Source organism: Dermacentor andersoni, chromosome 2 (assembly GCF_023375885.2).
Source record: "Dermacentor andersoni chromosome 2, qqDerAnde1_hic_scaffold, whole genome shotgun sequence".
NCBI lineage: Eukaryota > Metazoa > Arthropoda > Arachnida > Ixodida > Ixodidae > Dermacentor > Dermacentor andersoni.
This window is the reverse complement of record NC_092815.1, coordinates 75,695,390-75,722,739: the sequence shown is the minus strand read 5'-3', so window position 1 is coordinate 75,722,739 and position 27,350 is coordinate 75,695,390. Positions and strand designations below refer to the sequence as shown.

At 44.9% G+C, this 27,350-nt stretch overlaps 3 protein-coding genes across 4 annotated transcripts; 2 read left to right on the top strand and 1 right to left on the bottom strand.

Moving 5' to 3' along the window:
- Nucleotides 1–51: 51 nt before the first annotated feature.
- Nucleotides 52–10,759, top strand: sau (Golgi phosphoprotein 3 homolog sauron). The gene is made up of 3 exons (XM_050188770.3): nucleotides 52–391; nucleotides 5,115–5,361; nucleotides 9,486–10,759. Exons 1-3 carry the CDS (start codon nucleotides 215–217, stop codon nucleotides 9,908–9,910), a joined length of 849 nt encoding a protein of 282 aa, XP_050044727.1. The 5' UTR covers nucleotides 52–214; the 3' UTR covers nucleotides 9,911–10,759.
- Nucleotides 10,760–11,190: 431 nt separating this feature from the next.
- On the top strand, nucleotides 11,191–23,010 carry LOC126541813 (BTB/POZ domain-containing protein 1-like). Its single transcript, XM_050188759.3, has 6 exons — nucleotides 11,191–12,064; nucleotides 12,266–12,369; nucleotides 14,967–15,134; nucleotides 15,487–16,394; nucleotides 18,980–19,214; nucleotides 21,368–23,010. Exons 2-6 carry the CDS (start codon nucleotides 12,298–12,300, stop codon nucleotides 21,524–21,526), a joined length of 1,542 nt encoding a protein of 513 aa, XP_050044716.1. The 5' UTR covers nucleotides 11,191–12,064; nucleotides 12,266–12,297; the 3' UTR covers nucleotides 21,527–23,010.
- LOC126541826 (EKC/KEOPS complex subunit TPRKB-like) lies at nucleotides 22,865–27,242 on the bottom strand. Of its 2 annotated transcripts, none has more exons than XM_050188772.3 (2): nucleotides 27,082–27,242; nucleotides 22,865–23,595 (listed from the first exon to the last, which is right to left on the bottom strand). In XM_050188772.3, the coding sequence occupies exon 2, from the start codon at nucleotides 23,582–23,584 to the stop codon at nucleotides 23,063–23,065; it is 522 nt and encodes a 173-aa protein (XP_050044729.1). In that variant the 5' UTR covers nucleotides 23,585–23,595; nucleotides 27,082–27,242; the 3' UTR covers nucleotides 22,865–23,062. The 2 variants fall into 2 exon arrangements, with proteins under 2 accessions (XP_050044729.1, XP_054932940.1); XM_055076965.2 differs by lacking the exon at nucleotides 27,082–27,242 and adding an exon at nucleotides 26,529–26,632.
- Between the last annotated feature and the right edge of the window lie 108 nt (nucleotides 27,243–27,350).

Here is a 27,350-nt window from a genome sequence, read left to right as displayed (position 1 = left end):
TTTGTTGATACGACACCGCTTACTAGGCGGTGTCAAGCGGTGATTCTTGACGTCATTGTCCGCCATTACTGCTGCTGCTCAGTTTTTTTTGTTGTATACGTGCTTGGAGTGTGTGCTATGTGTTTGTGCAGAACGCGTTGGCAAGTGAAACCCTGCTTATAAGGGAAGGACTGCGTATGCCCACTTTCTGAGCAGTTCGCACCGATCAGGTACAATGCTACGCAAAGAGGGACTTGTTCAAAGAAAGAACGCTTGTTCGAACCCGGACGGTCGGGGCAAAGACGTGGACGAGTCTGTGAACCGACCAGAGAGCGAAGACGATGTCGATTCAAAGGAGACTCGCCTAACGCTGATGGAAGAAGTGCTTCTTTTGGGGCTTAAAGAAAAAGAGGCAAGTAATTCTATGCTGTGAAGTACACTCCGCTTTGGCGCATTTTAATGTATAGATAACAGTGCTGGGGTCTCCTTCCGGTGGTTCGCTTTGCCTAAAGCTTTCACAACGGAACCTCGCGCAGCGCTCTCTGCAGCCGCCCTCATGTCAGGGCCGCCGAGTTGGTTACGTAGTGATTGCGGATGCTTTTGCTCCGTTTGTACCTGAACTTTGCTGTTCTGGCGCCGCTCAAAATGTAGTCTAAGGAGTGGCAGCGGCATTGCATCGCAATAATTTGTTGAAACTCTCGTTCGATCCAGAAAGATTTCGTCCTACATGCCCTGCCGGCTGAATTGCACGGCAATGAATTCATGTGATTTAACCTTTCGAGCTGCACTTGTTTCACACTAGCGACATTGCGTAGCGAACGCGAGTGACGTCCGTCAGGCTTCTGAACGAAAAATGGTGCTTCTGAGGGCCTGTTGTCGTCCACCTGTTTTCCTCTGCCAGCTGCCTGGCGGTGCGCCTGCCTCGCATCGTAGCAGCTGCGCGTTTTTCAAGTGTGTGTCGCGGGTATCACCGCCCTGTCGTTTCTTCGACGCTGCAATTGGCAGACGTTGATGAAGTCCGGCGGTGTGTTGAAACTCGAAAGCGGCGTGCACAGTCGTGACAGCCGCGAACTCGGTGAGCGGCGTACCTGTATCGGCGTTTCTTCTTACGTGGGAAATTCCGCGTTGCCTGCGGCCTTTCCTTGCGTTACTAGAACCAGCACGCGACGAGCGACTACAATGCCTGTTTCTTTTTTATTGCTACTTTCGTTGTTGATGTTCAGTAATTGAGCATATAAATAACGGCCTTGCAGCTGAGCGCATGCGAAGCGTATACTTCTGTACAAGAATAAGTAGCGTGTGTACCCAAGAGTTAATATATTTTTGGACGGATGTTTTCCAGAAATGCTGACGTTTGTGTATGAGCAAAGCACAAACTCTGTTCCCAATACAGTCGACGCTGGTTAATTCGAACGTACTGAAAAGTCCCGGTGAGAGGCCATACATATTTGGGTGGGGGGGGGGGAGGGGGCAGCTATGGAAAAAAAAAAAAACTTGCGTAGTTCAAATGTGAAAGCATACCGCTTCAATTATTAATTTGACCCTCGCCAGTTTCCTCTCGGTACGCAGTGGCTACGAAGGCTTAAAAAACAATACTTTCATCTGATGGCACTTCTTTACTTCTATTTTCAAAGCTTTACTTTTCCTTTTAGTTGTGCACAACGTTTTTACATGTCGGTGCTTGCTACCGCATGCTGATTGAGTCGTACTTCAGCCTCAAGTAATACAAAAATATTTGAATGTGTTCGTTTTACCGCCATTTTTAATTTGACCAAATATTGTAGTCCCACAAAGGTCGAATTAATGGGAGCTGATGGAACTCAATAATACATTTTCAGTTTCGAATTTCATACCTTGTAAATGGATTCATGCCATTTATTGAGTGGTAAAACCCACTGGTGGTTGTAGCCGGCCTTACTTTTGTAAAATTGAGCAGCATCTATAAGGCAACGGCAGCCCGTCTAATCCAAATTTCGGGGAACGAATTATGGAAAATTTGCAAGGTTTATAGCACACTTGTAAAATCGAAGGAAGGCAATGAGTGTTGGAAAAAATTAATTTTGATGCCCCACGTAACCATTGCTTGCATTGAAGTTGTTCTTTCGATTAGTTGGGTATGCTAAATTGCGTTATCATATGGTGGTTCGCATAGTTAAAATATAAGCGTAATGATAGGGTGGGAGAAACCAAATAGGCCAAGTCTGCACAAGCGAGACATGTATAATCATGGTGAAAGTAGCCCGAGAGGCACTCTGCCTTCGTTATCAACAGGATTGTCTGGTCTTTAGGGCTGGCTGATAAGAGCAGGATAGAGATACATGTTTTTCTGTTATGCAGTTCCACAAATGTTGGCCAAAAGATGGAGAACCTTGTGTACCACTGTTTTTTGAATGTGCTCATGGCTAGAGGTCAGCAGATAGAGTGGGGCCTCACGGTGTTTGCTGTGTGCATGCATTGTTTTTAACACTTAGCATATATATGTTGAACTGCTGTAAATTAACTCGCTTGGAAATTAGCATCTGTGCTGTTGTTCCAAACTTGTCTGCATTTTTTCCTTTATGCAGTCGAAAACTTTTTTTCAAGAAATACCAACTCACCCAAAGATACACCTGAATAAAATAAATCGCAGAATTGCTCGTATTCTTGAAATAATTATGGTCTTTAAGTTGGAAAAGAATTCAGAAATATTGATAAAATCCTAAGGAATGCACAGAGTGAGTGAAGGCAGTATTGTTGTTCTGCATCTAAGCTAACCAACTAATGAGCTGTACATCTAAATGGACCCTCAAATGAAATTTAAGTAGAGCTGGATGTGTAACTTGCACTTATGGAAAACCACGAAACATCATTCCTATCATGAGAGGATGTTTGTAAGCCAGGCAAAATGCGAAATTGAAACTCATGGCAACACCAACTTGGAAGGTACCAGCAGCTTTCATGTCATCATGAAATTCAGCAGCATCTGCTCAGGACTAGCCAAGTTCTTAGTGATAAACAAGCATTGCATTGCATACTAAAGGAATCGGGCTTAACCCAGCAACATTTGAGTACTTCTGCCATGCAAAACCAGCTCGAATGTCCTCGGTGTGTGGCATTACTAAATGTCACCGGCACTATGGTTTATATGGAAAATAAGTTAACGGGAAGTTTGGCTTTTATTTTTCTCTGCTGGCAATCAACTTTTCCTCCCAAAAATAAACGGAAGTGAAGTGTTGGAAAAGTACTTCACTTGTCTAAACTGATCTGGTGTCGCCCTTCAAGAGAGTTTTGGCTTGTCCGTTAACTGTTACCTGTCACGGAACACCTCGTTCCTTAGATGTGGACAGCAGTAAGAACGCTGCTGGCAAGGTCCTGTAATGCTTTGTCAAACCACAGTGCACAAGAAACATTTATGATTCATGCGTGTTCTTGTTGAAGGAAAATAAAAAGAGTTGCATGTTAACAATTACTTTGCTGGGAAGTTGTTGAAATTGGATGCTGGCCACTAAAACTAAAAATAAGACATTTTTTCTCCCGCACGAAAGCCAGAACCTCTCATATTTTCAATTTTCGTGGTTGGCATCCAATTTCAACAACTTTTCAACAATTTCAACTTCCCGACTGGACAGGTTTCCATCAAATACTTGACTACGAAATTATGTTGCTGCTGATACATTACAGCAGCAACTAAGCAGAATATGGTTGGTCACTGCAATAGCAGCTGTCCCCCCCTCTGATGTCTCTAGAAACCGGAGGAGCACTTTTTCGAATTACTGCTATATTCATATATTTTGAAATGGTGGTGATGGTACTTGCCAAAACTTGCTACAACCATCTTGCAGGGCAAATTTCTTGTCTGTAACGAAAGACTAATGAAAGAGAGGTGGTTTGAAAATGGGATCGTGATCAACTGTTATCAAATTGGATTTTGTTGTATTGTCATGGAGTTCAGATTAACCAGCTGTTGTTACAGTTCTAAAAACTGCTGGAGACATTACACTGAAGTAACAGTCGCATACGACAAGCACTTTTTGATGCATGTGAAAATGATGTGACAGTATAGTATGTTGGACCAAAAATTGAGCTCGATTTAGATGAGCCCTTTACTAAACAGCTGGCTCGGAACAGCCGGCTCGTTAGTCAATGGCTGAGGCTGCTGAACTGATGTTGCAGGTTCAATTTCCAGCCATGATGGCCACATTCTGGTCAGGATGAATGCAGAAGCATTTGAATTTATTTATTTAATGTCCTTCACAGGCTCGAGCCATTGTTGCGGTATTGCGTGAGTGAGGTACAGTAGATAGATACAAAATGAAGCGTTGTTTGTGGGTACACAGAATTTTAAAAAGTGTGAACATTCTGCAGCAACTGAAGACATGAATGGAATACACACAGCTGTATAACACAGCGATTATGCAAGAACGCTATTAGTGAGCTGCAACTGAAGACACTGCTATGTTTCTATGCTTCGGTTTTAAGATCAAAACTAACAATTGCTACTTTACCAAAGCTTTTTATCACGCACTAACAAAAATCCTGTATTATGTTCTTTAATCTGAATAGTGCAGCCTTTAATGTAATTATTCTTATGATGACCTACCATTAATTCAATGACTTCTAGCAATTTCTTAAAAATAACCCGAACTACCAATAGAAATTAGGCAATATCCTTCCATAGGCTTCACTGCTGCAACTGTCATATCATGTGTGTTGCCTCCAATCAGTCAAACTTTATCAGGATGTCATTGTCTATTGTTTCACACCACTCTTGGTGTGAGCTTACCTCTTTCACACAGAACCTACAAAAAAAATTTAGAACAGTTTGGGTTCCTCAGCTGAAGTAACAGCGGTGTACAAGTACTGTCTAGCCAAAGAGCAAAACCACTTTGCACAGCATCGTCTTTATAGAAACTATGTCACCCTCCTAGAATATGGGGTGTCACTGTTTCCTTTACATTTTCTTATTTTTGAACTGAAATAGCTGCAGACATGTGCTCTTGATTTATTTTGCTTGGACTAGGGAAGTACTTTATGAAATGCATACATTGTTAACACAGTGTACGCGAATGTATTTTGAGAAGTTGTGACACAATAGTTTGCCTGTACTGTATGTGGTGGTGAGCTGCTGACGTTTTGGAGGTCGCTGGCACATGCAGGGCTACACATCCTTCTGGAATGACTGCATTTCGTCGGGCCTGCGAGGGTGCATCCTGGTGGAGCTGGCATTGCGAGGCCGCATTGAGCTGGAGCGATGTGGGGTGCGGCGCCGGTCGCTGCTGCTGCGCAAGGTGCTGCTACGCTCGGACACACCTACAGGCGACGTACTTCTGGATGAAGCATTGCGCCACCTTAAGGAGACTCGACCCCCTGAGACGTTGCAGGCCTGGATTGACTACCTAAGTGGTAGGAGAGCAGATGCTGGGTTTTATTAAAGGCCTAGCATGTGCATCAAAGCTCATAGCAGCAGGCCAACGGTCAAGTGGCCATTGTGCCAATGGCAAGGGATGTTGGCATGCACATCTGCTTTGCAGTGGCACATCAACATATCATGAAAAAAAAAAGAAAGACACCTTCCACCTGATTGTAGCTGAATGCTGCAAATGGAACGAACTAATTTCTTCAAAAGCAAACTTAGCAACATAGAAAAGTTTGGACTTGTCTATGATTACGGTACAGACAGGACCTCTGCAAGTCCAGCACAGTTACTTTGTCAGCTGAGGCAGCCAGGAGCGGTATTTTCTGATGATCTAGTATTTTATTTTCTATCTCTTCTGTTTTCATTTAGTGTAGCGTGGGTTTGATACCGCTGTGTCACCAAGAAAAGAATTGTAAATAGAGATGGTATAATGTAAAACTATTCCAATCTGTTTTTATTCCAAATCGGCCATTAGCTCTCCCTCCCTGATAGGTCAGAATGGCTCGGGCTCTGCCCATATGGGTGTGACGCCAGCCCATATGGGGTGGACCCAAACCATACTGTTGTGGGTGAAGAAAAACCAGACAGATGCTGGTGCCAGGTGTTGACAAATTATGTTTTAGCCGAGCCCATTCAATCAGGCGGAAGCCTCATTCTGCTAATTCCACTGCTTGCGCACCGTCAGCGTGCTGGGTGTGTTATCGTCTTTTGTGACTGGACCATTGTGGCACGTAGTGGTGCACTACAGGGGCCCCCTTCTAGCGAGGAAGCCGTGAGCTGGACATATGGTAAAGCCTGGATGGCGGTGGTGTGAAATGCACGCGGCGAGGAGGACTGGCCTGGTTGGGAGGGAATGTGACAGCAGAAGTGACTAAAGCATCTGAGTCCAAGCGGGCAAGCTTCACACGGTTGACGGGGACCGTATCTTCCCGGCCATTGATGAGCAATAGAAAGTATTTAGGTGCACGCTTTAGTACTTTGAACGAGCTATCATACGGAGACCGTAATGGAGGACGCACAGCATTGTGGTGCATACAGACATGCGTGCAGTTCTCAAGGCCAGGGTTGATTTATATACACCGGGAAGAATGTCATTGTATAAGCCACATATACCTAGTCAACGATACGCTGAAATGTCTGGGCCGCATTACGAAGACCGAAAGGCATGCGCAGATATTCGAATAGGTTGAAGGGTGTTGTAATAGCGGTCTGGGGTATCTAAGGGTTCCACAGGGATCTGGTGCTAGGCTTTCACGAGGTCGGAGTTGCTAAAAATGGTGCAGCTGTGCAGTGGCGACGCAAAGCCCTGAATGTGAGGTATTGGGTACCAGTCCAGGACAGTGCCTTGTTGAGAGTACGGTAATTGCCACAGCGACGCCAGTCATCGTTCTTCTTGCGCACCACATGGAGTGGCGAGGCCCAAGGACTGGAGGAAGGAGGAATGAAGCCGAGGTCAAGCATGCGTTGAAACTCCTCTTTGGCGAAGCTAGACGATCCGGCGCGAGGCGACGAGCCCGAGCAAACACAGGAGGGCCAGTCGTGATGATATGAAGTGCCAAGCAACGAGGACTGAAAGGAAGGGGGTTGGAAGACGTCCGGAAACTCTGCAAGGACAGCTGACCAAGTGTCGGAAACAGCCATGTGCGCCTGGAGAAGCTGAAACGGTGGAGCACAACAGGAAATTCCTTGGACGGTTAAGCTAGTCTCAGAGTGCAAGATGCGGCTGTGCTGCACGTCGACGACGAGCTTGTAGTGCCAAGGAGAGTCGGCTCCGATGATGGACTGGCACCTGGCCGCGATGACAAAGATCCAGTGAAAGGTACGTGTGAGGCTGACGTCAAGAGTCACTGACTTCCGTCCGTAGGTCCGGATCGTCAATCCATTGACCGCGGTGAGAGGAGGCTAGTCAGGAGGATGGCAGCGCTCAGCCAATGTAGGAGGAAGGAGGCAAATCTTGGTGCCAGTGTCAACGAGATAGCGGACTTTGGTGATGTGGTCGGGGATGTGGAAAAGGCGACTGAATCTGGGGTCAGGAACAGCGGTCACCGTTGGTGTTCGGCCCAACCGTTTCCTGCGGAGGAGCAGGGCCGGTGGCACTGGTTTGCGTGAGAGCCATAGCAACAGTGGTACCAGCAAAGCATAATGGGAGAGGAGAAGGTATTCAGGTTGACCGAGGCTGGAGCGGCGAGGTCATGACAAAGAACATGGGCGGTGTGTTTTGATGGCAGCGACCTCAGCTGTCAGTCGGGCTACTTGCTGCGCATAGCTGTCGCCAGCGGCTGTGCCATGGGATGGAGGATCAGGAGAGCAATGAACTGTGGCCACAGTGGCAAAACCAACATCCATAATCTTGTCGGCCAACTGGGCCAGAGATTCCAACTTCGAGAATGAAGACACAGTCAGGGTCATGTGCACCTGCGGTGGAAGGTGCCGTAGGAAAAGTTCCCTGAGAAGTGCGCCGTCAGTTGAAGGAGCCCGGTCGCCGCCAAGGCTTGCATGCGGCACAATAAGTCGGTAGGCTTGTGGCCGCCGAGCTCCTCCAATGTAAGAAGTTGTTGTAATCGATGCCGTTTCAGTGGTGCACTGGATGAGCGTTGCCTTAAGGTGGTCTATGGGCGGGGAGCGTAGAACATCACGAACAATCGCAGCATTAGTAGGTGGAAGCACTTCAATGACGTGGTTGAACATGGTCAACTGCGAACTGAGGCGATAGTGACAGAACAAGGATTCCATGGTAATGAACCAAAGTTCCGAGTCCGACGACCACAATTCCGGGAGCTTGAGAGCGGATACCTCGGGATCGCGGGGTAGTGGCACTGACAGCAGTACTTGATCGGGACAATCAGAGGCCATGGCTGACTGGATAGCTGAACCGAGGACTGGCTGACTGTGAAGACAGCAGTGCTCAAGCTCCTTGTGGCGGTAGGCCCAGCGAAGCGGCTGTGGCAGCCGGAGCTTACGCAAAGTCCGGAGCCACCAATTTGTGGGCGAAGACACTGGTGCCTGTTGTCCACAAATTATATTTTAGCTGAGCCCACTCAATCAGGTCAAGCCTGATTCAAGCAATCAAGCCTGATTCTGCCAATTCCACTGCTCGCGCACTGTCAGCGTGCTGGACATGTCGTCATCTTTTGTGACCGGACCATTGTGGCACGTAGCAGTGTGCTACACTGTCCTATCACGAAAGGCTAATGGCGGATTTGGAAGAAAAACAGATTGGAATAGCTTTATGTTATACTGGCCCAGTATGTGGAGGCCTTGAAAGTCAAGTAGAAGAAACTAGAAGTGTCCTCCAGCAGCTCTCATGAAACCACGGATTTTGAGTCTTCAGCTCGCGCTTTAGTGGCATTTTTCACATTTAAAACTAATAGGAGTACGATGTAATGTTGCCGAGGGCAAGGCCTAAAGGCACAGCAGCGTCACTACTGTTCCCCATGTCTGTCATGAACACTAATTTGTCTTAGTGCCCGATGACATTTGCTGTGCACTTGGTTTGAGCATGTCACAGGGTTAAGAGGTCCAAGGTTGGATCCTATACCAAGTAGTTTATTTCTACAGCCCCATTCGTGCTGGCCATAACGGCTTTGATATGCATACACAATCTGCTGGGAGACTTTGTCATGGTGTGTTTTATGTCCTAATCCGTACTACACTGCAGCCCATAGAATTGTAAGAGTTATCATGACACGTAAAATGATGACAACATAAAATTGTCACGTAATGTAGCTAAGCCAGAACGTTGTGTAGCTTGAATTGAACTTTTTAAGTTGTTATTGTAGCTTTTTCCTTCAAGCATCTCGTTTTTTGCAGTTGTGTGAAGGAGGTATTTTAGTAATGGAAGTATTGCATTTGTCCAGGTAGGAATGTCGCTTCTTTAAATGTAAGCTTTGATATGCCAGTAGTTTTGCCAAGATGTTTTCCTGAAAACTGCGTAGTGATGTTTCTCAGCACTGCATTATTCACTGCACCGGAGATCTGCGGATCCGGGACACTGATATAATTATTGGATATTTACTCCACAGTTTTTTATTTTACAATGGATGTTGTAGTTGTGGAATTAAAGTCAGTGATTGTACAAGGCACATTCACTTTTTGGTCTGCTTGTATGCAGGTGAAACGTGGAATCCTCTGAAGCTGCGATACCAGCTGCGCAATGTCCGCGAGCGTCTAGCCAAGAACCTGGTGGAAAAGGGAGTTCTGACCACAGAGAAGCAAAACTTCCTGCTCTTCGACATGACCACGCACCCACTGGTAGACCAGACGTCCAAGGGCAAGCTGGTGCGCCGAGTGCAGGAGGCAGTGCTGAGCCGTTGGGTCAATGACCCCCAGCGCATGGACCGGCGGCTGTTGGCACTGCTGGTGCTGGCGCATGCCTCTGACGTGCTGGAGAATGCCTTTGCACCGCTCTCAGACGATGACTACGAGCTGGCCATGCGCCGGGTGCGCGAGCTGCTCGAGCTCGACATGGAGGCCGAGGCAGCCAAGCCCAATGCCAACGAGGTCATGTGGGGTGTCTTTGCTGCTTTTGTCAAGTGATGCAGCCACGACCCAACCACCCCCGCACCCTGAAGGAGGATAGAGGGGAAGATAGTGGGCTGGTGGAGTGCCCTTCTTGGGCACACTTCCAGCCCTGCCGAGTGCCTCTGGTCATAACGCCTCTCTTTGGAGCAAGCCCGGTCCTTGGGGGAGTAGTGGCAGGAGCTGCAAGCTTTCAGTTCTCATACACATTGGTGCTGCTGTCATGAAATTCAAGGCAATAAGAGCAAAAATTCTCCATACATTTGCAAAGCTACAGGCACTTAAGTAGTATTGTGCCGTTGTTACTATTACTGGGAGTTGAAGCTTCAGGTGCTGTTACAGCACTAACGTGATCGTTACCTCAACATTACTTCATTGAAACAAGTGAGACAAAGGCCATGTCTATGCGTCATATTCTTTGCCTCTGTTGTTTCTATGCCCAATGCCATAGTGTATTGCATAACTGAAAGCTTGCAACAAGGTTGGGTGGCCCCCAGCTGGGCAGTGCTTGCCCACTCCAAGTTCTTGGCCCCAAAGCTTTTTCCCAAGCACTGGACCAGATGTTTTTTTTTTCCCCAAGGGAGCGCGGGAGGCAACCTTTGTGCTAATCCAGAGCTCCAGCTGCCTGACACTGCAAAAGACCCCCGGTGTGCTTTGTGCTGCACATTACAGAAGGTCTGTCCTTGTACATAGCTGGGCCTTTTATTTTTTTCACTCCTGTGGGTGCGGCTCTTGCCATCAGCTTGGCGGCTTCTGCAGTAGCTCAATGCCAGCTGGGAACCTCTTTCTTCTTTCGCTGTATTCTTTTGGTAAAAGGTGGCTCTCCTGTCGTTCTGATTGTAAATAAACACGCTGCTCTCAACTGAATGTCCAGTTTATACGTTTAATGCGCTGACGGGCACGTACCACAAGGCAACAACGACATGGAAAAGGCGACACGAACACGGTGATGTCAACATTACAGTGCTCTTCACAATTTTATACGATTCACCTGCCTCGCCTTCACAATGTGTGCTAAAAGTCCGTAACTCTTCCCTTCCGCTCCCAGTCTCCGTAACGAGTTGGTTCGGGCCCGGTGGGGCCACCGACTTCACCAGTCTTTGGGTTGGTGTTCTCAGGAAAACGAGCGAACGGATCCTTGTCAGATGAACTTGAGTCGCTTTTCTCGCCAGCGCTTGCATTTGCGGGAGTGCTCACTGGTGCAGGCTCGGCCTCCTTGTGGCACAGGCGCACGAGGACAGGAACACGTTTCACCAAATTATTTCCGCACAGGCGCAGTTCCGTGGCGTTTGCGAGCATGTCGGACTGAACGTTGCGGAACCCTTGAGAGAGCGGACGGCCACGGAGTCTGGGTGCTAGAAGCTTTAGATTTAACGGTTTACCTTTTTCACATAAGTTGCAACCTTCTACTTGCGGGAATTGCTCCAACGATGACAATAAACGCTAGTAAAAAATTGCGTGTGCGAAGCAGCCACAGGCGAGAGGCAGCGACAACGAAAGTGCGTAATGGATGTATACCGTACGACAATGTGTTGAAGTACGTGGACAGCTATAATAGCTGCCTTCATCGCTTCAGAGGGGAAGCTGCTTTCACCTAGCGGCACGTGGCGCAATCGCGTCAGCAATTTGTGGCCTCAGTGATTGGCATAAGTGATGCTGATCTTAAAGGCGTTATAGTATTTAATACACTTACATTTCTTGTATCGCTTTATACTCTGCATGCAATCACCGAAGCCAGCTATGCTGCGCCGCGAATATTTTTTGTTTAATTCAAAAGCTAATTCCAATCGGGAGCTAACACCACTATAACATCCTTTCGACTCTACTATCCGTGCAATCCCATCGCTCGCATCATAGGATCCACAGCATCCTGTGCCTGCGTTACATGTTGCAGCATCTGCACCGGCAGGCACAACCACAGAACACCTAGCACAGCTGCTTCCCGCATCACCAGCGTTGAGAGGCTTGTCATGTGAACTTTTGTTTGCAAGATAATGTAGGCTATCGACTGCTGCGCGATCACTTCGATCGGCGGGTTCGGTAGATGCCTTTCTCCCCTCGCTGGAGCGTTGCTTCCGTTACTTGTAAAGGAGGCTGCTGGAGAATGGAGTCTCCATGCATCGTTCAAATGATGTGACTGCCCGGCATCGTTCGTGATCACTGTCGTTAAAGGTATTGCGTATAAAATGTATTGCTTTCATAGCTGCCACACGCAAGATTCATTATTTATCATACGCAAATGTAAAAGCGCGAATAGTGGGTGACCGTACATACACCCATTTTTTGGCATCGTCTCTTTTATGGAGCGATACGCTTGTGCACATCAGCTGTAACGTTAACCAGATTCCTCTACTTTATTTATTTCTCGTATAGGAAACTGGTGTTCAGCTCACCGAACCTGCATTATGGCTGGTATTGGAGAGGACACTCCCAGCAACATGAGTGAAAGTGATGCAGCCGCTAGCCAGGCGGGCCAGGTACGGCAGTTTATTTCTGCTTTTTTAAACCGAAGCTTTCCCTGCTTAGCCTAGCACCGTTTCGCGTCCGTCCGTCAGTCGGCCAGTATCTCGGCGGATACCGAATGCAAGCCCCCCTGCAAGCCGACCTTTATAGTAGCACTGCGTGTTGACTGACAAAGTAGCGCCAGTGAGTGCACCTCTGTTTTGCGTAATCAAACTATATCATGACATAAAACTTGGACGTATATTGTCCCCTCATGGGTATCTCTAAAGCACACTGACCTCTTAATGGAATGGCACATAATGTTGAGCGGGATTCTTTGACGTTCTTCTTTTGGGCTACCCCCCTTCTTGAAATTGGACAACTGTTGATGTGCCACTGGATGAATCTTCAACCAACAAAGGAGCGTCAGTTAGATGTACCTCTGTTCTGAAAAATCTAACAAAAGTCGCTACATAAAACATATGATGTCAGTCAGCTCACATATACAGTTATCTCTAATATGAACAGATGCCTTATCTGAAGTTCTTATATCTGGCCTACCCTGTTTTAGAGACACTAAGTAGGTGCTCACTCTTGGCCAATCCCACAGAATGGGTATGTGCCACTGTGACACAAGGGGCATAGAAGCCTTAATAGATGCAATATGTCATACTTCACTTAACCTATCCCCACCATTCTTGGCAAACCTCAAACATCGCCTCTACATGTCCTCATGACATTGCTGTGGTGATGACTCACAGTGTGCATTCACATGAACTGTTTTGTATTTCAGCTTAGCTTGTGCACGGTGAAGCGCTTAAACATAGCATGACATTAAGGTTGTGACTTATACAGTGCATAAACATAAACATTGCATGAGATTATGCATTGCACAGGATGTAAATAAAGAGAATTGTATGCATCACATTTACTTTTATAGCATTTAATTAACCACTTCAAGAAAGCTTTGTTTCGCAGTTTCCACCGTGCGTATTGGATCAGCATATTTTTTTCCAACCAGCTCCGGCACAGTGTATTTTCCTCCTCCCCCTTTTTTTCTGCCTTTCCCTTTTATCACATTGCTCATAGATGGCACATCAGACATATTTTGTTGCTTAATCCACTAAAACAGCTCTGAGCAAAGTATCACAAAAAAATTGCAAACACATGTGTTAGGGCTGCATCTACACACAATAAAGGTTTCTGGTACTCTTGGTCATCTTCCCCTAGAAAATTAAACAAGGCAAAATCTGTGTCATTTCTAAGAATCTTTGTCATGTCCATGGGTACAAGATTGTCTTCATGTGAGCTGGTTGGTATGTATGGCTAAAGCAAAGCAGTGTGTAAACTTTACATTAAAAAAAGAGACAAACAGTAGGCAATGACAACCAGCCACTTGTATTATTACCTGTTTGCTTATTTGTTTCAATGGTGCACAAGCAACAGTAAACAACCCAAGTAGCGCTGAGCAGGGCCATTGTTGAGGCAACACTACCCAATGTAGGGCCAGTGTGTCCATACATTGGGCCTAAATTGGCCCTGCATCCTGATACACTAGGGGAGAAACACTGTTGACCAAACTAAAAGCACAGGATGACAGATGCGCGCATTCCTGTTCGTGCAGGAACAGTGTGTGCTCATATGCGTATCTCCAGTTTTCCATATTACGAATGCCTTCCAGACCCCACGTTTCCTTCCTTCACAATATTTGTTTATAAAATAGCACCCTTTGGACATGGGTGTTTCTTTAAGTAAACATGTTTTCACGCAAGTGCGTGCTGATACATAATCCTGTTTGTGTTATGTAACAGTGCTTACATACAAGAAATATTGTAAAAGTACTGCGTGCCATCAACTTTTGCAGTGTTTCCTTTTGCAGCCTGCTTTTCATTTTCTCTATTTACTTTTGGTACAGTGTCGACACCTTTTCATGTAGGTGTACAAGAAGTTGCCTTGGTGCATTTCTGACTGTGTTTGTGAGATTAACAGCTACTCTGTGAAGGCATTGTTTTCCGGGGCTATGGTAATTTGAGCTAGTGATCTTCTACATTCTAACAAGGTTTAAACGACGCTCCTTAACACACACACACCTGCTTGGAAGTGATGGTTGGCCCTTTGTTCATGCGATTTTCTTAAGCATGGTTTTTCATATGCATGCTCAGTGTAAAGAGCACAGGGGCAATGAAATTATTGGTAGATCATTAGCAATTGGTGTTTGTGCCTAGATATCTTGCCATTTGCCTTACCTGACTGGCTGCTCTAGAAACGCATCTGAATAATAGCTGATGTCCAGGTCAGGCTTTCAAACTGAGCATATGTTCTCAGATGCTCAACTGTTGGTAGTTGCTTGTGGAATGCCAGTCTTGATTTCACTGATTGATTGGTAATTGCTGTCAGTCTTTTAACATATTTTAATGTTTAATGCACTCCATTTGTGCCATTGAAATTCTCGAACTTTGCAGAGATAAACTTGTCTTATTTTTACTTTAATGAGGGACTCTTATTTTTACTTTATCACTCATCATTACATGATCATTTCATTTGGTTTGAATTTTGTCTGCTACAATTAATTGAGTGCTTGTTACAAGAGCTGAAAGAATGTCCATTATTCTTTGATATCCTCCCTTCACAGAGCAAATCATTTGGGACCTGCTGTGACCAACATGCTGTTGAGAGCCCTGCAAATGCTTCACCACCAATGAACCGCCGAGGCAGCGATGCCTCACAGTGTCTTACAACCAATGGTGTGCGAGCACGTGGTGACGATACACTGGCGCCTATTGGATCAAACAGTGGCCAAGTAAGTGCCAAGTTTGTGCCAGTTGTTGATGGCTACAGCACAGTGCTGTAATACTTTTTCATTACTAGAAGTGTGTGTACTCTAAACACATGACTGTGAAATTGAAATAGGCGCCATTCTATCAGCTTGTCAGACAATACCATCAGTGCTATAATATTGTGAAAGTTAGCACTGTAATCGCAAATAGCAAATTTAATAATCACCATTGCTTATGGGAGATTGACATTGTCTAATGAATGTTGGGTACAGATGTACCCAACATGCAAGTTTTGAACATGGGATTTCACTATGAGCAGTTGAAGCGATCACACTTCCAACAACTGTTAACCTCATTGTCTGATTGCTTACATAGGTGCTGTTCAACTGGCAAGCTTCGAAAAGCACCGTGCAGGAACGGCTGTCTTTTCTATTCAACAAGGAAATCCTCAGTGACGTACGTTTCCTGGTTGGCCGGGGTGCGCAGCAGCAACGGTTGCCTGCTCACAAGTTTGTACTGTCCGTGGGAAGTGCCGTCTTTGACGCAATGTTTAATGGGGCCCTGGCGACAAATGCGGAAGAGGTGGAGCTTCCTGACGTGGAACCTGCTGCTTTCCTGGCCCTACTCAAGTTCCTGTACTCTGACCAAGTACAGATTGGTGCTGAGACCGTCATGACCACCCTCTACACAGCAAAGAAGTATGCAGTGCCTGCTCTAGAGAAGGCTTGTGTTGACTTCCTACAGCGACAGCTGAGTAGTGACAACGCCTTTCTGCTCCTAGCACAAGCACGGCTATTTGATGAGCCTCAGCTGGCAGCACTCTGTCTTGACACTATCGACAAGTGCACAGCAGAAGCCCTCGCAGCAGAAGGGTTTGTGGATATTGACCGGGACACCCTGTGTGCTGTGCTTGAGCGAGACACACTCCGTATCCGGGAGGTGAAACTGTTTGCTGCTTCTGTGCGCTGGGCGGAGGCGGAGTGTGTGCGAACAGGACGTCCTGTCACTGCGGACAACAAGCGTGCTGCTCTGGGTCGGGCACTGTTTCTGGTGCGCTTCCCACTCATGAGCATCGAGGAGTTTGCCCTAGGGCCAGCACAGAGTGGCTTGCTGACGGACAGGGAACTGGTCTCCCTGTTCCTACACCTTACGGTGAACCCAAAACCACCTGTCATGTTTCCGGACAGCCCTCGCTGCTGCATCTTGGGCAAAGAACAGGTGGTGGCACGCTTTCAACAGACCGAGAGTCGTTGGGGCTACTCTGGAACATCTGACCGTATACGGTGAGGTTCACCTGGTTTAGCCTGGTATAAAGCCACTGGCTCAGTTGTTGCTTCCAATGCACAGACATGTTACTCAGATGTGTCAGACGTGTTACTCAGAAAACACGACATCTGCTGTAACAAGTTTATAGTGAGGGATAAAGAACTAAATGTTATTCTAATATCTAGAAGCATGCTCTAGATACCTGGGTAGCTGAAACATACTTGAGGTCACTCTTTTGAACATTTCCTTGAAAATAATGTTACAAATAAATGTTCAGCTGAATTCGTAGCCTACACCTCCATCAGTACTAGTAGGAGACCTTCACCAGTAGCAGTACACTGTGCATATTGAGAAACAGCATGAAAGTATAAAGATGGACTTCGAAATTCCAGCACTTGTTGCCTGTGATGTCATAGGTAGTGCCAGTGCTTGACACAAGTTATTCCATTATCCATTAGATATGATGAATCCATGGCATTTGAAAATAAACGAAAACTCAACCTGGCAATAATCTGTTTAGTATGGTCACTAAATGTGTGCTAGACATTTCCTTCCCACCTGGAATCTGGTCTGCACAACAATTTGTGTGATAACAAAATGCAACCCATTAATGTCCTGCTAGTGGGAATTAATGTATGCACTTTTTATTCGTCATGTTATGTGAAGCCACTCACAGAGAAGATGCCTTTAAGGCAACATCTTGTATATATGGTGTCACAAGGCCATGCAAGTATAGGTTTAGTCCATAGCACACAGCCCCTTTATCTTAATTGCGGGCTTTCCTTTGAATGTAGAAAAAAAATAGCCTCTGAAAGGTAGGCAACAAAAAATGTAACTTAGCATATTAAAAGTTATCTAAGCACATTCAACAGTAAGAGCTACCAAATGACCAAGTGAATATTGTATACACTTGGGCGTGTACACTTTGTATACACGCCCAAGTTTGATGCAACAATACATTTGCCAATAAGCAGCTACAATGCTCAAGATTTATTGCTTGTGCATTGCATGCTAAATTGAATGTAATCACGGCTTGCATAACTTACATTAATGTGCGTGATATCTAGAAGAATGCATGTCCAGTCGAACCTGGATATAGCGAAACCACAGATCATGAATTATTGTACACATCGAACAGCTGTACAATCCTTTTGGAAAATTATTGTCTGAAATTTTTATTTTACATATTGGATTACCTATGTATCAAACTTTCTTGTGTTTCTCTTCAGATTCGATATATACAGGTTGGACTGTATCAATAAATAAAGAAAGTTTGGATATAAGCACACTGCTACCCACTAGTTTTGCAAAAAATGGTGTGAAAATTTGCATTGTAGGCCAAGTGGCACTGCTTGTTTCACATTGCCATGTCTGGGAGCACCCGAAGGTGACACTGATGGCAAGTGGATAACACAGAGAGCAATGCTTACCTAAGATCCGATTTGTCCAACTGATCTAAGACTGATCCTAAGGTCAATGTCTGTCAAATGGTGACTTTGCCTGATCTTGCAGCCGGTAACAAATTATTGGGTCTCTGCAATTTGGCTGCACTCCCTCAAGCAGTTCTCATGAGTGTCATGTGTGGTGACACGTACAATCACATTGTGCAAGTGCAGCTGTATTCCTTATGGCACTTGCAAATCGAGACAAATATATTGCAGTCCAAATCGAGCAAACAGCGCTCGCCCCATCCTCTTTCTTTGCCCATGTTTCAGGTTGCGCTGCTTTATATCTATGAGTGAAGTTACAGATGGGGCTGTTCAGGATGGCTGAGTCTTTCCAATGAATGTGCATGTTGGATTGCGAAGTTGGATTGCAAAGAATAGCTTCCTTCTGTTATTGCAATGATCTCTGTTGTGGTTGTACTGCATGCTAACGTCAAAGTGGAAGCTGTGAATAGCTGTTCAAACAAAAGGACTTTAGCACATTATGAGCCTTTACCAATGTGTCCTGACAATTATTCAGTCATCGGACTTGTAACTCTCTTTCTTATGCAAACTAAACTGACTGTTGTAACCTAAGTGTGAGACAGTTCCGTCTGTGCATTGCTAATCAACTATTGCTACACCATGTCTGCTACCAAGAGTTAACACCATGCCTGCACTTCCAAAGTAGCTAAGGTAGAGAACTGTGGGCTCGTGCTAAACTGTCTCTCACACTATGCCAAACTGAAGCATGTGGCAGCACATGCTGTTCTGATAAATTGAGGATAAAAGTGCTGCACTCCCTGAGCTAGAGCAGAGTACGGCCAAATAGAAGAGACCTATTTAGTTCTTTCAGTACAGACAAATTTAAGCTGAATCTATTTGGCTTAATATAAGTTATTATTATCCTCGCAATCTAAGTTGAGACTTAATATGGGTGTCAAACAGCGCACTTTTGATAGCAATCGATCCGGATTGGATTTCTCAATCGCAATTGGCTCCTTCGCTCAATCTGTGGAAGGGAGCCAATCACGGTCAAGAATTTTGATCCAAATCGGGCTCCACCACGATTGAAAGCGGCCATTTGACACTGGTAGAATTCATTGTGTGCAGAAATCTTGAGGGCTGTCTGGGTGCACTGACCTTTGAACCATCATGTTTACCTTCCCTTCCCTCAGGTTTGCAGTGGACAGGAAGATCTTTGTGCTCGGCTATGGATTATATGGGTCTATTCATGGCCCTTCGGACTATGATGTCAACATTCAGCTCATTCAGACAGGCTCTGGCCAAGTGCTTGGCTCACATGATACAAGCTTTAATAGCGATGGATCACCAACCAGATTTCGTGTGCTCTTCAAAAGCCCAGTGGAAGTGACTCCCAATGTCAACTACACAGCTTGTGCCACACTCAAGGTCAGTAAATATTCGCACTTCTTTTTTAGCTGTCTAGCACTACATAATATGGTGGGTACAATTGACATAACTATATTATACTATCAAAAGTGTAGTGCACAAGCGTAGCACTTCGTTTTAAGCATTCCAATTCTTTGCCTGCTACTTTTTAAGCGAACCTGCCACGGTAGCTCAGGGGCTATGGGGTTGCATGGCTCATGGGGTCATGGGCTCAATCTTCGTCACAGCAGCCACATCCATGTGGGGGCAGCATGCAAAATTGCTCATGTATCTTACATTGGGTGCACATGAAAAAAATCCTAGGTGGTCAGAATTAATATGGAGGCTCCCACTATGGCATGCATCATAATCAGATCTTAGCTTTGGCATGTAAAACCCCAGAATTTGTTATTATTATTTGCTGTGAGTGAATGTTATTTCTAAATTCAGTTATTTAAAATATTTCTTGTATTTCTGACCTGAACTCTAAACTCTAGGCTTCCAAATTACACCTTTCAGTTTACTAAAATATCCATATGCACTGGATGATGACCTTTTAATTTGTGCTATTCAACATGCTGCAAATCTTGGGTAGGAAAAAGTCTGATGACCTGCCGTGGTGGCGTAGTAACTACGGCATTGTGCTGCTAAGCCAGAAGACGCGGGGTTAAATCCCAGCTGCTGCAGCTGCACTTCGATGGGGGCGAAGTGCAAGAACACCTGTGGGGTACTGTGCATTGGGTGCACGCTAAAAACCCCTGTGGACAAAATTAATCTGGAGTCCGTCACCAGGATGTGCCTCGTAATCATATTGTGGTTTTGGAACATATAACCCCAGAATTTAGTTTTAATTAAAAGGTCTGATGAACTGAATGAGAGTAGTCTGTTCCCCACCATCACTGTGGGATTTTAAAAATAGGGAATAATTAAAAGAGAGAGAGAGAGAAGCAGCAATCATTGCCAACATGCTAAAAAAATTTTAGCATGGTATTTTCTATGTTTCTTTGCTGCTAGAAGCACTACGATAAGTCAAGGTTGTGGGTTCGACCCCAACTGCGGTAGTCGAATTTTGATGGAGGCAAAATACAAAAATGCTTGTGTATTATGTATTGAGTGCATGTTGAAGAACACCAGGCAGTCAGAAATAATCCAAAGTTCCCCAATACGGCATACCTCATGATAAGATTGTGGTCTTAGGATGTAATACCACAGAATTTAATTTTTTCAACAAAGACCGATGGTCAACAGCAGATGACACTCCCCTTCAGCAGTGCTGCATCTGCATCCCCTACATGCAAGGGAGATCTTAGCTTGCATGGTCTAGGTGCAGATGTTGCCCATGAGCCCACTTCAGAACTGTTTAAAATGCGATGAAAAGATGACATGCAGAGGAATGACAGGACAAGGCACTTCTGAGCTCACTATTCTATCCTTGGAAACCTAAATGGCACCTAGCCCATTGAAAAAGAACACGAATTCTTTGCTCAGGGCACTACACATTGAACATAGTGGAAGCAAATAATCTGTACATGAGAATCTGATGGCACAGGAACCACCATCTTCACCACAGTGGCATCAAATGGGGAACTGCTGGAAAATACTGTAGGGTGTTCAAACACCATGTTAATTTTAACAGAACACTCGCTCTGAAGTGGGGAGGTAGGCATGGTTGTAGCATATATGAAATGACTGGAAAAATCGAACCTTCTGGAACATGCATGGGCATGTATATGTAACTGTGCAGTGTCACAATGGTGACCTTGCAGAAACTTATTGCCGTTGCATCTTCGCCTCGTCTCCAGAACGTTAGGTAGCCCGTTAGTATTCTTAGTTAGAATTCAATCAGCTTTCTTTGTTTCTTCCAAACTGGACGTATTTCTGCCAAATGTCTGCCTTTGACCCTTGTTTAACGTGCAGCTTGTTGAATTTTGGCGTTACACTGTGGTTTAAGGCTAGGAATGGTTGGTTAATGTTGAGATATGAGCATTAAATCTGTATAGCTTTGTGAAAGTGCGGTTACTGCACCGTAACATGTCAGCCTTTTCATCTTTTTTTTTTTTTTTGCTGACCTCAGTGAGTCTCTTCTATGAAAAACAGTGGGCTGTTTTTATCATGCTCGAACTGATAGCCTAACTAGGCACACTAATGACAAAGCAACCTTCTTCTCCCTGCAGGGACCAGACTCTCATTATGGAACAAAGGGCTTGCGCAAGGTAACGCTCGACTGCCCTCGTGGGAGCAAGGTTACGTTCCAGTTCACCTATGCTGCTGGAAACAACAATGGCACCTCTGTTGAAGATGGCCAGATTCCAGAGATCATCTTCTTCACATAGTGCACCTGGCAGGAATGGTAGTACTGTACCCGATGCATTTAAGACAGACTCCAAAGCAGCGTTGTAACTTAATCTGTTCCCGAGGACTACAATTGGGAAACTGTATGGATGCCTCAGCATTACCTCGAGCCAAAGGCACGGATACCTTGGTTGTGGTAGGGATGATCTGCATATGTAGCATTGGAACTGCGTACCTTTGTCAATTTGTGTGAGTGAGTCTAGATTTTGATTTTTTGCCGCTGTTACCATCAGTGGTCATTAGTCCCCATACCATGGAATGGCATTGCTTTCCACCTCTCAAGAGTTGTGTGCAAGCAGTGTAGAGCATCAAGCAGTGCCAGAATGCCTACTGGTAGGAATGCAAATGCTGGTTTTCAAAAGTGAACCAAATGGAATAGTTATGGCACTGAGTTGGATATAACTTAATGTTCTTGCATACTTTCCAATTACGTTGAAATATTTTGCAAATAGGGAACACAGTTGCACTGGTCTTTAAACTGAAAGACCTCAGAGCACCTTGACCCCCCCTTTTACTCCATCTTAAGGTGGGCCTTGTTGGCTTTGAAATCTACCAGGTTATAGGTTAACTTGCTATTTTATATGCTTGCTAAACATAAGTAAAGTTTCAGGTGTTTGACAGCATGCGTTAAGATGTGGAAATGTTTAAGTGAATGATGAAAAAGGTTTAAGCAGAGATTTAATTTTTGACTGCAACATTACTTCATTAGTGATTCATAAACAGCATTATATAATTCTGAATATGAATGAGGAGCATCAGCATACAAGGTTCCTTAACACAAAATGCATTTGCATGTTCTCATTATTTTCATCAACATGAAATATACGTGACCATGTTTTTATTTTATTTTTCTTTTGAGAAGATAATGACGTTAATAGTATTTATTATATTTGAATGTCGTTAAATATTTGCACACCCCTAGCTATGGGCATAGTGGGACCTGTGGGAAATAAGTGCTGGCAGGTGTTGCTGCGCATGTATATAGAAATGCTGTTTCACTCTGTGCAATTGTAATCCCATTGATATATACATGGAATTGTTGATGGATGAACTCGGACAGTACTGCTGACCAAGCCAACTCAAAGGACTGTTGTGCTGCTATGCGCTGTGAGTGAATCTCTTAACGTGGTTTTGAAAAATCTTGCCACAGCGCTATTGTCAGGAACACTATGACCTGGACAGTAGTGTGTCTGCTTTTATTTATTTGAGTTATGTTGTGAAATTTAATTTCACAGACTTGAATGGCTGTGCCCAACAATTCTGCGTGGAACATGGCACATGGACCGGTGAGCATTGTGCAGCATTATCACTCAGGCACATACTTCCCAGTGAAACTTTATTACTCTACATATTTCTGTATCAGTTGCTCACTTGTATATTGTTCATCTAGTCTCCTGTACCTATCGCAGGGCTTTCCCTTCTTTGTTTCCTTAAAAAAAAATAATTAAAAAATCTGCAATTGCAAGTTGCTTGTTTCCTGAAATGTACATTATATACTTTATCAAATTGACCCACCCCTACACTGTATCCTTTAGAGCAATTCGTGTCACCACGGCATCCAGTAAGCTGCCCACAGTGAGTTCCTCTTCAGTCACCTTGAAAAGTTTTGCAAGTGCCTGAGAGTTGGTGAACTGTGGAATACTGTCCAAGGGCAGCTGACGGCCCTTGATGTGTTCCATGAGCGTTTTGAGGTGGCTGTCTCCTGGGTCATCAAGGCGCACAACAACAATTGTCGAGTCGGTGTCCTGTGCACCCATTTGGCGTAATGAGTCGCCAATGCTGCCAGTGGGCCCCAGAACATAGAGAATCTCGGAGAGCAAGCTTCTTGTTTTCATGCGGCCACTGGAATGATTTGCCAATGCCTTTGCAACTGCACACTGCACTTGGAAAATGTCTGCCACGAGAGATGCCCTGATGAGGCACACTTGCAGGCTTCCACTTAGCACCAGCTGCCGGAGTTCGCTACAGTTTGTCACGTCACCAAAGAGCAGGATGGATGCCATGCTCTTCCCCTCCCGGTTGTGCATAACAAACTCCATTGAGCTGCAAGCTGAAAAGATACGCTCTGATGATTTTGCAAGTAAGGCTACTAGCAGTGAATGAGAAATCTGGACACTGTAGCACCTTTGTCGTTTTTAGGCATCTGATTGCGCCAGAAATACTTATGCTTTCCATTTTCTAACACTAATGATTACGAGAAATTTGTACTGCTCAAGCAGCAAAAATGTATGCGCGTTGGTGGGGCACACAGTTGCGGGCTCGCACGATAATAGTGAAGCTCGTCGAGTCTGCCTATTTTTCACATTTGTAATGTCAGTGCTGGAATTCATTGCCATGAATCGCCATTCCCTGATTGAAAATTAGGTGATGTAACTTCGCAGAACGAAAATAAAGGACAAAGCAGAAGAGAAACAACATGCAGAAATACAAACTTCCGACTAAAGGTTTGTGTTTGATAAAGTAAAATTTAAACATAAAAAGCCATGTGCACGAGCCACCATTACAATCGCATAAAAGGACAAAAGACAAACCAACAAGAACTGCTTGACGCTATGAAGAAAAAAAACTAAGTTCAAGTAACATGCCAGAATGTATTTGTCAGCCATTGCCTACACATGCGACACCTAGTTAGCACAATTCCTTGCTTGACAAGGCGATAATGGCACATTCGCCCACTGATGATCTCCAATGGCCATTTCTGTAGCTTTGACTATTTCTCTCATCCACTGGTCAGCATGTGAATATGGGAATGATGCAGTTTTCAAACTCTGCTTTATACACACAGCTTCTGCAATTCATCACCACATATCTTTGCAATACATTATGAATGTTTTAGCTGGGTTTGCGAAGCTGGGAATTTAGACAACGCCCGGTCTGTCCAACACATCAGTTACCACATGAGAGAGGGAAAGTATATATTGCAGCCTTTTCGCACTCTGCAAAATGGACACCAATGCTTCATAGAGCATTTTGACTCTTAATTGGCAATTGGGCTTGTCATTTTGCACTTGTGCCAACAGTGCATGAGTGTGCCGTCTATCGCCTTGTCAAGCAAGGAATTGCACTCTCTAGGTGTCATGTCTGTAGGCGATGACAGGCAGATTCTCGCACATTACTTGAACGTTGTCATTTTTTTTCCTTCTTTATAACATGCGGCAGTCCTTGTTGGTTTGTTTTTTGTACCCTTATGCGACCTGCGATACACTAGTGGTGTAGGTCAAGACATCTCTCCTTTATGGCTCTCTCACTTTCTGTCCCTTTATGCGATATTAATGTGGCTCACGTACAAGGCTTTTCATGTATAAATTATATTGTATCGGAAATAAGCCTTTAGTTGGAAGTTAGCGCTTGTTTATGTTTTTTTCCCTTCTGTTACATCCTTCGTTCTCGCGCTATGAAGTTACATCATGAAATAACACCTAGCCCAATCTGTAAAACTAAATATTACAGCATGATGTGATGCACAAAAACGAGACTCATGTTTGCTGCACAATAAATTGTCTTGCATGTGGATTATTGGTAAATGAAAAGTGCAGTGCAATAAGTGGGAACAAAATTGCACGAATGTTTCTGTAGGCCTCATGCGCTGCACTTTCAATCCGTATGTGTGGTGCCATCTACAGCAAGTAGAGGCAAAAACCATATTTTCTCGGTGTGCAGACATGCAGTATTTAGTTTGACACTTGATAGTGAAATGTGGAGTGTGTGGCAGAAAAATAAGCACTTCTTTGCGCTGTTGTAGCTAAGGATTTTACAAATATTAAATACAAACTGCCTTAAAGCTGCCAAAGGCGGAAGGACTGTACGACATGTATTTCTATTGATTGACGAGATAGAAAATGTCTCTAGAACCCATTGACCATTTTACGATGGTGAAGTTGATTACCTCGTTGAAACTTTCTGGGTGCTTTTCTTTTATACAGTCAGCACGGACATCTATACATCAGAGAACTTATAAACGGTGTGGGCCACATTGGTGGACTTCACTGTAGCTTGTTGGCACGGGAAGGGGTGTTGCGCTAGCAAAAATAGAAGCTACCTTCTAGAGCACATGTTCTCCTAGCACTTGGAGCACAGTTTTCATTCTTATGTAATCATAGTGCTGGAAAGCAATGCATGCAATGCATTTACGCAATAAAATGCAGACAAGTGATTGCATGCAGACAGAATTCAAAGATGCACTGCCTCATTTTCCTAAAGTGATTTAAATGCGTGTTTTCCAATATAATAATGTTAGATAGAGTGGAAACAGACTACACCAAATGTTAACTGCTGAAATGTTCATTCTCAGCCTTGCTACTGATGGATCTCGTGCACTTTCGAACCAGGTGAGAGTGACAAAATGCAATGTTTGTTGGTTTTCTGGAGTCGCAAACGTGATCTTGTATTGCAATTCCAAAAAGAGCACAACTAGAGTAGACAAAATGTTTATCGACCAATCGCGAAGCCGTAGTACTGGTGCGCGTCGTGTTCTTTCGAAACATATTTGGCAAAGATAAAATGCAATGTTGTTCTTTTGAAGTTACGAACAGGTAACTAACCCAAACAAGCGTGCTCTGCGTGAAGCATTCACTAGGCTATTTATCCGTAGCAGAAATAAATTAGTGTCGCCAAACCAGTCACTGCAAGCTTGCACCTGCTAGCTGATCCGCGCACAAAGCACTGCGTGGTTACGCTATGCTAGACTGTAACCGACGCTTTCTATTCTAAAGTGACAAAGTACGCGCGGCGCACGGAACCTTCGGAATGCGTGCAACACGCCTGGCAGGTGGCGGGCGTCGTCAAGAAGCGGTAGCAGTGCACGAGGACTAGACTAAAATTATGCACGCTCGTCAAGCACATGTAGCCTGTCATGCGCGGAAATTGGGAAGATGAAAAACCGCAAGGCTCCACTGACAAACTGTAGTATCTGTGTGTGTATGCGTAACAGACGCGTAGAAAATAACGTTTTCCCATATGCCAGATCAATTGCGTACTACATACCAAATGTGAGCATAATCTCGCACGTTACTGCGCTGACTGCTTGGGAGGTACACGGATGAGCGTGCTGAGCATGCACATACGCGTGCAAATGCGCGATAATTTTGCATTTTATATAAGCGAGGAAGAATAGAGGCACATGTTTTCCTTTCTCTCCTCCCTCTCTCTCTCTCTCTCTCTCTCTCTTTTTTTACCATAAGGGGGCCAGGGAGGCCCGGCGCGCCCTGTTGGCTAAGCAGGGCCGCAAATTGCGCGAGGCAGGAAACGTGACACTCGTCTCAAGGGGCACCAAAGAGGCATGAGAAAAGCGTCACACGCCGCGAGAACAGTGACGAGCATAGGCCACTGCTGGGTCGCTTATCATCTGCGATTGTTCGCTTCAGAAATATATCGAGCGCTGCTTAGGTAGAACCAGTGGAACAACACAATGCAAACAGCCGTGGATACGTGGGCTACCTCCTGTTTAATAAAGCGCACGTTGACACAGCACTTTACGTAATGCTTAGAAATGTAACATTTTCCAGCATATATCATGTCGATCAAAGTCGTGGCTTACTTCGTTCGCTTTTCTCGAAGAACCTCTTCGTCTGCGCCGCCAGTGCTCATCGGATAGAAGCCGTCTTGGCCGTCTGTTACGTCTGTATTGAAGCCTCAGAGCAAACCGCGCGAAGCCGGAGTTTATGTATTTGTTTTCATTAACTTACATATCACGTCTAAACGTTTTTGTGAAAATAAACTTTTATATAAGTTACTGGTAAGCAGCAGTAAGCAGTTCTGAACTTTTAATGTTCGCTGATTGGTTAAACGTAGCACACATACGGATAC